This window comes from Buceros rhinoceros, unplaced genomic scaffold (genome assembly GCF_000710305.1).
Source record: "Buceros rhinoceros silvestris isolate BGI_N320 unplaced genomic scaffold, ASM71030v1 scaffold7966, whole genome shotgun sequence".
NCBI classification, from domain to species: domain Eukaryota; kingdom Metazoa; phylum Chordata; class Aves; order Bucerotiformes; family Bucerotidae; genus Buceros; species Buceros rhinoceros.
In genome coordinates, this window is record NW_010418025.1 from 1 (window position 1) to 9,748 (window position 9,748).

At 46.3% G+C, this 9,748-nt stretch overlaps 1 protein-coding gene across 1 annotated transcript in view; it reads left to right on the plus strand.

Moving 5' to 3' along the window:
* Positions 1-310: 310 nt before the first annotated feature.
* The window catches only part of LOC104495405 (calcium-transporting ATPase type 2C member 1-like), a gene marked incomplete at its 5' end in the record, with an annotated part of 17,016 nt that continues 7,578 nt past the window's right edge, over positions 311-9,748 (plus strand). The window contains 7 exons of the mRNA XM_010138369.1: positions 311-451; positions 2,079-2,235; positions 3,493-3,663; positions 4,203-4,300; positions 5,989-6,039; positions 6,739-6,905; positions 8,759-8,827. Coding sequence (XP_010136671.1) covers positions 311-451; positions 2,079-2,235; positions 3,493-3,663; positions 4,203-4,300; positions 5,989-6,039; positions 6,739-6,905; positions 8,759-8,827 — 854 coding nt within the window. The remainder of the gene's footprint in view (positions 452-2,078; positions 2,236-3,492; positions 3,664-4,202; positions 4,301-5,988; positions 6,040-6,738; positions 6,906-8,758; positions 8,828-9,748) is intronic.

Here is a 9,748-nt window from a genome sequence, read left to right on the forward strand (position 1 = left end):
GGGTGACAGATGTGTTTTGCCAAGCCGAGAGCTGCAGTGCTAGCCATTGCAAGACTCATGTTTGTTGACGGTCGTAATCCCCGAAGTGTTTCAAGGTCCCTGGATCAAAGATAGTGTGTAGTGTGAAATGGTCTGCCTTACACTGACCCCTGAGAGAAGCTTCTAGGCTCTTTGAATGCTCGTTTGTCTAAACTGGAACAGTGTGCTCAGAAACAGGTTTGGAGGTGAAACTGGTTTTTAAGACAGTAGTGATTGTTGACTAAGATGTCTCAGAAAGTCAACAGAGTATGTAGCTGTTTGAAAATAAAAGGTCCTGACATGGTGGTGGTCACTCTGTTCTGTACAGATGGGTTTAGATGGACTTCAGGAGGACTACATACGGAAGGCCGAATATCCCTTCAGCTCCGAACAGAAGTGGATGGCGGTTAAGTGTGTCCACAGAACACAGCAGGTAACCTTCGGCGCCGGCTCTGCGGAACGGTTGGCTGCCTTGGTTAGTATCCTCGCTTTCCCCTGCAGACCCCACGGCAGGCTGGTGGCAGCTTGCAGTCCTGGGAACGAGGTCTGGTGATAGGCACAGGTTTAGTTTCCAGCTCCGAACAGGAGGTGAAGAAGCACAAGAAATCCTTTCCATACAAGGCATACTGGGAGATTATTTTAAGTATCTCGATAGCTGAGACTTGGATCTATACCTGGCTGGTTTTTGTGCCTTCTCCTCCCTCCTTAAGCCTCTCAAGCAATTCTGCCAATCTTGTGCTGAGTCAATGCTATGTAGTTACGTAAGGAGTTAAGAGCGAGAAGATGCATTTGCTGTTCAACAGTAAAATCTCTTTTGAAAACACAGGTTTTATGGTTCGGATACCGACAGCCCTTTCCGCTGTGTTGACACATGTCGTTGATTTCAGCAGCGCCCTGGATTATCAGTTCAAACCGGTCTTTAACCTCTTTTTATCTTCTGCAGCTTTCACGTGCACATTTGCACTTGTGTTTAGACCAGTCTGAATGGTTTTGTTGTAAATATCAGAATGGCAGTGACTATATCAGTAGCTGGAGCCTTCTAGATAATACGTGCAACAACAGACCTTATCCCAGATTTACAGAAACTTTCCTGGTGCCTGAGGCCACAGAAGGGCTTGCTGATGGTGTCCAAGCACAGGCTTTGCTTTGGCAACAAGGCTTGACTCCTCTTACCTACATGGTTGTATTTCTCGTCTGTATAGAGTGGCGAGCAGGAGTTGCTGTGTGATGTTCATCCGTGGAAGGATTTACTGTCTCTGTGGTTTGGTATCAGCATTTTTAAAAGATTGTTGAAAAATTGGTAACTTTTTACAGAGACCATGAACTATTTGAAGGCTAAGAAAATGCAGTGGAATAGAAACGTAGAGCTCTGTCATTAAGCCTGTCAGAAAGACTGAGGTAACTTGACTACCGTGCCTAAATACCTTCACAGGGAGAAAATAGATCTATTAAACCAGAACTTTTTAGCTCGGCAGGAGAAGAGATGAGAATCAGTCACTGGAAACTGAGCTGAGGCAGTGGTTCTTAATGCAAAAGGGGGGAAGGGAGGGGATGAGTTGGTTTAACGTTGAAGTTAAGGGTCAGAGGTAGGTGGTGGATCCTCAGTCCCTTGACACCATCAAGGCTAGATGGCTATCTGGAAAATACTAGTGGTGTTGGCCATGGGGCAAGGATGCAGGTAACGTTTAGTGACCTGTGCAGTGGTCAGGTGTGCGCTAAAGGTCTTCCAGGTCTGATGTTCCGTGTGGGTCTAATGTCTGTCCTTTGCATGGCCTCTCTAGTCAGTGAACTGTGACCCGCAGTGTCCAGTGTCCCCTGGGATCCTGGTCACTGGCTCGGCTGTGCCGGCACGGCCGCTCTTGAACGCACGCTGTATAGAGATGTGCAGAAGAACAGGTGCCCGGGTTTGGAAGCGTGGCTTTGGATGGTGTTGTGTTCTGAAGGCTCTTCAGCAGGTGCAGCCGTGCCGTTCGTAGGAGTGCCGTGTACGTCCCTGAGTCTCTGTGAGCGCCTGTGCAGACGTGTACGCGCCTGCACACAACAATTCCTTTTGCTTTCAGGACAAGCCTGAAGTTTGTTTTATGAAAGGTGCTTACGAACAAGTCATCAGGTACTGTACATCGTATAACTGTAAGGGGCAGAGCCTGCCTCTCGTGCAGCAGCAGCGAGAGCAGTACCAGCAAGAGAAGACGTCGATGGGCTCTGCGGGACTTAGGGGTAAGGCTGCTCCCGTGTCTCCAAGGAACCGTTCTGTGAAATGGCACTGCTTATTGTTAAAAGAAAACAACAGCCAGAAAGAGCAGCAAGTTTTGTTGGGTTTTGGGGGGTTTTTTTGTTCAGTGAGTGCCAGTGGGTTATTTAGTTTTTCCTTAAAATGGGGGAGTGGAACAACAGGCGCTGTTGCCTGCGGCCTGTGTAGTAACGTGGTTGAGCTGCCGAGAGTGAGGAAGGGCACCGCTGGTCCTGCATGTGCCCGTAGCTGGCAGCACATCACTCCCTGGCAGCTGCCGTGTCTCACCACGGGATGCTGCTTTAAACGTGCCTGAGTTTAGTTTTCTGCTGCTTTGGTGCCTGGCAGCTTTGCCAGTCAGGCTGGCACGACCGATGGCAGGTCGGAAGGTGCCGCTGGAGTCACCTCTGAGGTTGGCCAGCTGTGCAGGTTTTTAAACAGGCCCAGAAGTATTTTTCACAAGGTGATGGATAGGAACTGGTTGGGGGCAAGTGTTACTGAGGCCGAAGAAAGCCGGCCACGTGTAAAGACACCTCGAGAGGGTCGAGTCCAAACACAGCTTTCTGAATTTTTTTGGAGGTAGGGGTGTGGTGTGGCTCAGGAAACTCCTAGGATGCAAACTACTATTGCTGAGGGGATGTGCGAGGAGTGGTATCTCTGTGCTGTTCTGTCTGGACAGTCATTCTGTGCGTCTGCTTCAGACCTCTGCCAAAAAGAAAAATCTAGGGTAATGCTTTGAAAAAAGTGGATTTACTTTCCCCTTACCACTCTAGTTTAAATATATTTGATTTAAGACTCCTGCTGTAAAAGACACTCCAGAAGATGTTCAGCATGTACTCATTGAAATCTGCCTCTAAAGGAAAAGAAACCCACAAAGCAGAAAATAAACCCACATTAGCTGGTCCTTCCTTTCATTCTCTCCATAAAAGACCACGCGTGTGCAGGGAAACCACAAGGCTGGGTGCCCTTCCCTTTCCCCTCTCTCTTTCACCTGAGAACAAACAGGGAAGTTACCTTTAAAACCTGGAATACATGTGGCTGGAAAAAGACTGCTCTTGAGAAGGGCGGAACGTACACGAGTGGGCTGGTCTGAATGCTCAAGATAGGATGTTGCTATGCGGGTTTAAAAAAAGAAAATTGCAGTTTCCCCCTGTGCGTTATCCTCCCTGCTCTTTTGAAACAGTTGTTTTCGGTGCTGGTGTGTTAACTTCAAATCTCACTGGTGTTCCTTTGTCTCCCGAAAGTTCTGGCCTTAGCTTCTGGTCCTGAGTTAGGACAGCTGACTTTCCTGGGGCTCGTGGGAATAATCGATCCTCCACGGACTGGTGTGAAAGAAGCTGTTACTACACTCATCACGTCGGGAGTTGCCATAAAAATGATCACTGGAGATTCGCAGGAGACGGCGGTGGCCATCGGTACCGTTAATAAATATTGTCAACGTCTCTTACCTTCTTTGCACAGTCCGGTAGTTCGTGAAAGGACTGTAGCCAGATTTTGAGTTCTTGACCTACGGGATGTTGAACAGGAGGTTCAACGTGCCCATGAAAACACCTGTCCAAGCAGCGATACTTTTGTGGGGGTTTCCTATGTCCCCTTGCTTCCCCCACGTCGAGTTCCGTTTTCTGTCCTGCTATTTTTGAACTGTGAATTCTTTGGAGAGGGCTGAACTCTTGTGTTTGTGTGGCGCCCAACACAACGAGGTACAGACCTCTGGACCTGACGAGTCTAAGGAAGTAAGTGGCTGATGAGAACAGACTGGGCAGTATGAGTTTGTTACTCCAGAGTTCAGACCCTTTACTCCAATGCACTGCATCAGTAAGGCGTTGAGATGCATTTCACAGCTGTAAGGAGTGAAAATCTGAAATGCTGCAGAAAACAGTAGATCTAAAACCACAAAGAATGGTTACTTAAATGTTTCAAAAGGGTAAATTACTTTTTTATGGTCTCTTTCCAGCTAGTCGACTAGGATTGTATTCCAAAAATTCACAGGCAATCTCTGGGGAAGAAATAGACGATTTGGATATTCAGCAGCTTTCTCAGATAACACCAAAGGTTTGTCTTGATTTGCTACTCCCTGAAGTGCGGTGAAGGATATACTTTACGTTGAGGAATGCTTTTCTCTGAGGAAAGCTGAAGTGTAACTTCCGAGATGCAAATGACGTGGTTCTCATAGAAGTGATGCAGTAAGTTACCAGAGGCTTTTAGTACGATGTAACTTCCGAGACGCAAATGACGTGGTTCTCATAGAAGCGATGCAGTAAGTTACCAGAGGCTTTTAGTACGGGAACACAGGAGCTGTCCCAGGCCAGACAAGTGTCTTCCAGTCTGACATAGGACCAGAGGGAAATGAATTCCTTCCAACTCGCATGGTTACCTTTTTAGTGAGTTTATCACTTTTAAGTCTCTTTTAAGGATCCTGTTTGGTTTTTACTTTTCAGTGCCTGATCGGAACGCTGATTTTGCCTCCTCTCGCTTCCAGCGAGCATCATCACCTTTGTGTGCGGCTGGACCATTTTATGGCTTTGAGTAGCTCAGCTCCAGTTTAGGACCTTAGAGTCTGCACGTTCAGTCCATCCTTCTGTGGTTCAGAAGAGGAGCTGTCTGCATCTTTAATGATTTCTAATCGATCTGAAGTCACTGGCTGAGAGTTTTGAGAGGGGCTATTTATTAAGTTACTGCTCAATAGTTTTCAGTTGTTAAATAACTAGATGTACGAGCTGATGTCAAAGTTGTAAATGTTAAGGAATAATCAAATGCAATCGAGGTTCTGCCTGGGCTGCGTTGCAAAATTTATGCATCGAAGTGCTGCTGTGTTTGCACAAGCCAGCAAAGCGAGGCTGCAGCCTGCTCCCTGCTCCGGTCTGATGTGAGCAGGCCAAAAGCCGGTATTTACAGCCAGGAACTGTGCAGGCAGGCTTTGTGTCTTTCCTTGGTGACTCACAAAAACAAACCTGGAACTGTGTGGCAAATAGTGTTTTTTGGTGGATTTGGTAATACTTGTTCCTAAGGGCTGTCCACCTTGAATAACTGAAATAGCTACAGAGTTACTCTGTGCACGTTTTTCCTGAGACCCGGCTTGTTTTCTAGGCTTTTATTTAAAATCTTGTTAGGAATTAGCATCAACCAGAGCGATAGCTGTTGAGAAGTCTGACTTCTGACCCAGCTTCTTAAAGAAAAAATAGATGTGAAGCTAGCAGTGTGAAGAGGATGGCACACTAAATCGCACGTGCGCCAATTTCAGTTTACTGAGAAGACCGGAGACAAGAAAACCTGAAAATTAGTAATTCCTTCTAAGGAGAATCTTAATTAATTAGCTCTAAAACTTCAGTCTGTCAATCATATGCTACTTAAAATAGTAAAACTGAAGTATCGCGGGTAGCTTGTCACTGGTGCTGACAAGGGAAAGGGGTGTTAGTTGTAGATGAGGGTGGCAGTCGCCTGCATGGAGTTAGCCAGGAGGAGCAGCAGCAAACCCATACAAGGGAGCTGCTTCACGGCTTCAGGGGGTTTTAAGTGGCGTGTTCTATCTTGAGACAAGTAGCCCCAGCTTTGTTTACCAGAACACGCTTTGCCTCTGCTCTGGAGCTGATGATTCCACGCTATTGAACACACAGCTCTCTGGTGTTTCAGCCTTAGAGCTTGCGAGAGTACAGTTGTCCTTTATCCTCTTGCTTTGTAGAACCCAGTGCCTTTCTTCACATGTCCCAGATTTTCACTGCTTTTCGTTGTGCTTTTAACAGGTTGCAGTATTTTACAGAGCCAGCCCCCGACACAAACTGAAAATTATAAAGGTACGTCTGACTAGAGGCTCCAAAGCTGGGCTGTTGCTGGAGGGACGGTTTGGGGTGCCGTCCCTGGGGCTGTCACCTGCTGCCGTGTGCCAGGACGACATCAGCAGCGCAGTGGGTTTGACAGCAAGGTGTATTGTACCTGGAAAACGGTGCGGTGCCCTCGAGGGGCAGGCAGCTGCCGGTGGGCAGCGTCGTGCTTCTGCTGTGCGGGGGGCTGGGGGCTGGCCGTGTCACCTGGCAGGGGAATTGGCTAGAGCTTGGAAGAACAGTATTTCTGATAGTGCTCAGAACAAGCTGAAAGGGTGTGGGTTTGCAGCCTGCCTGAGGTAACGCTTCCATTCAGAAGTGAACGAAGGAGGGCAGCAAGGAGGGATGTACTCAGTGTAACAACTGGAACAATCAGGAAAGCAACAATGAGAGGAAGGCAGTGAAAAACTGAGTCAGTTGGAATATACTGAGAACCACAAGAGGGTGGTGATGTTGAAAGGTAAATACAGTATCTTCTTCCTTTCTCTAGAGGTTTTTCCTTTCTTTAAAATTCAGACTGTCTGAATATATGAACTGAAGTTTAAGCTAAAGTCTTGCCTAAAAGTTCATTAGAATACAAACAGCTGCATTTGTTAAACAGCTTGTGTCTAGAATAATTGTATAGGATGGGCTGTTTCAATCCCTGATTTAAGCTCTTCTCCCTTTCTTTAGTCCCTGCAAAACAACGGTGCAGTAGTGGCTATGACAGGAGATGGTGTGAATGATGCCGTTGCTCTGAAGGCTGCAGATATCGGTGTAGCAATGGGACAAACTGGAACAGATGTTTGTAAAGAGGCAGCGGATATGATCCTCGTGGATGATGATTTTCAGACAATAATGTAGGTGACGTTTGTGTACGTACCTTGTGCTATATAGTTTTAATGAAATGTCGCCTGGGTTAAAAAACGTAGCAGCTGTTAATGAGTTCTCTGCTGCATCAAGAGAATTATCTCTGTGGTCATTACCTGTGTTTATACTCTTAAAAGAGAGCTGGTAATGGGACGAGGGGCAACTATGCACTTCTGTCTTTTTATGCTTGGCATTAATATAAGAATGTATTTAATATTCAGACCTTTTGCTACTTTGCTCTTGTACATAGATCAGATGTGAGTAACAACAGAGCTTGTGCATGTATGAGCTATAAAAACTAACCTGTACTTCTGCTTCTCCAAGGAGAATTATGGTAGTAGCTTATTTGGAAACATAACCGAGGTGAAATCGAGCCTGTCAGCTGTCAGTAGGAGTCATCTTCATTTAATTTCTTACTTCGGAAGTGTAAATCTTAGGTAAAAATGAGAGAGAGCATTCCTGTCACGATTTTAAAATGTGAGGCGGTGCTGTGTGTGTTTCCAACTCTTTAAACGTGGTGGTGTTTCAGAAGAGGGAAGGGATATCACTGTGAAAATGAGTTACCAACTGCTGGTAACCGGCTGTTTGTGCTGTTTGTACTTGTTCAGTGCACTTCAAAGGGACGTGGCTAAACTCCTTTTGGGTTTAATGCAGGCAGCGTTTGCAGGCAGTGGTTGCTGACAGAGCTGTCCCACTGTCTAGCGAGAGAGCCTTCATTTCAAATACTGCCTCAGCTGCGGAACACTTGGCTTGTCTGCAAGTGTGACGCTTAACCCTTGGGAAGAGGGAAACGCAGAGTGCAAGAACATCCGCCTAGGTAGCAGGATGTCAGCGGATGTTCTGAGAGTTAAAAGGTCTCTGGGTAATTCAGCCAACAGCAATGAGCTGTGGTGCAAAAACAAAGGGAGGAGGGAGTCGGGAGATGCTCAGAAGAGTGCCTAGGAAGAACGTCTCCGGTGAGTACCTCACTTGGGCTTGCTGAGGCTTTTGCTGGAGTGCTTTATCCCGTTGTGCTCAGTCCATCAGGAGAGTCCTCAGCAGGAGAGTGGAAGGGGGGCTGAACACCAAGAGAAAAAACATGTATGAGCTTCCGTAGTTTCACCTCCGTCACCCAGCCCCTTTAATCTTTCTGCCTGTGCCGGGGAATTGTTGTTCTTGGCTACTGGGCGAGCGGAAGAAAGAAATCATTCTTTTCAGCAGAGTAGATTGACTGAGATATTAGAAAACACTTTCTCAACACTGTCATTGCGAAAGCGTGGTGGGCACATTGCGACCCCTGCTAGTGGTTGAGAGGGTGGTCAGTCCGTGTTTCGCTCTGGAGCAGGAATACTTGGTCTGCTACAGCCAGGCGATACTCCCAGGGTGCTGTAAAAGTGTGTGTGTGTGTGTGTGTGTGTGTGTGTTCTGGGGCTGGGTGGAGACGTAGAGGGGAGCGGGAGGATTCTCTTTTCTCACCCTTTATCTCTGTGTATGAAGCAGGTTATGTCTATCGGTGTCTTTTGGGGTTTTTCAGGAGAACTTTCTTTGAAAAATTACCTACTGGAATTGGAAGGTCTCATCAAGGGTGATTGATGAATCTTGAACAAGGGGGAGACTTTACTGTTGACATTCCATTTTGAACATTTAAGTTAAGCAGCTGGAAAAATAACTGATTAATCTCGTGGTTTGATGAATAGTTAATCTCACGTTGTGAAACAATGGCTGCCAAAGTACAAGAGCCTCAGCTCCATTTGTTTCTTGACATCTGTATTGCTCCTTAAAGTAACGGCTGTTTGGGTGTCTTTCAGCTTTTGTGGCAGTAGCCTCATTTGCCTAGTGATGCAATCTTTGTTTTTAATTGCAGGTCTGCAATTGAAGAGGGTAAAGGAATTTATAATAACATTAAAAATTTCGTTAGATTTCAACTGAGCACGTAAGTTGGAGAAGCTGACACTCTCAGCAGGTTCTGAGTACGTTGTGAATGAGTCAGAGCGTGGCTGAGCAGATGCTGCATGGTTCACGTGAACGCTGTAAACCTCTCGTAAGATGCTGACACTGAATTTGGAATTTTCAGTAGTTGATGTTTGGTTTCTTTCTTGAAGAATCAGAAAACAGGGCAATAAACAGACATGCAACTTTGTCATGGTTCTTCCTGTTACGATGTGAAAAGTCAGTAACTGAGGGGATGGAGAGAAACGGCGTAGCTACCTCTGGGTCCTTGTGGAAAGGAGAGACTAGTCATCATTCCCTCCTTAACTGGGATGTGGCTGTCAAACGGAGGAGACCAGGAGGTTAGTTCCTCCGTAGTCCCTAGGCTGGGGTGGGAAATGAGTCAGCCCTTGAAGCTGGCTTCCTCCCCTTGTGCTGAAGGATCCCTGTGCTGACCGTGACGCGTGGACCTAAGACAAGAGGTCATTAAGCCTTAGTTTCAAAAATGTTGTGAATTTATCTCACCAAATCTGGACTCAGGAACACAGTTTTCCTCTTTGCCACATCGCTCATGTACTTTGAAATGCCATGAAGGCTTCAAAAGAGTGGCTGAATAAAGATGCTGAAATTAAAAAATATAAACAAGAAAAACCCCCCAAAACCCAACACAAAAATAGCCACCAAAAAAATCCTCCCCAAAACCTCCCCCACACCAGACTCCAGAGAACACCAGCCTCTTAAAACTTGCAGAAAAATTGTAAGAAGCGTAGTGTAATTAAAAAAAATAAACAAACAAGAAAAACCCCCCAAAACCCAACACAAAAATAGCCACCAAAAAAATCCTCCCCAAAACCTCCCCCACACCAGACTCCAGAGAACACCAGCCTCTTAAAACTTGCAGAAAAATTGTAAGAAGCGTAGTGTA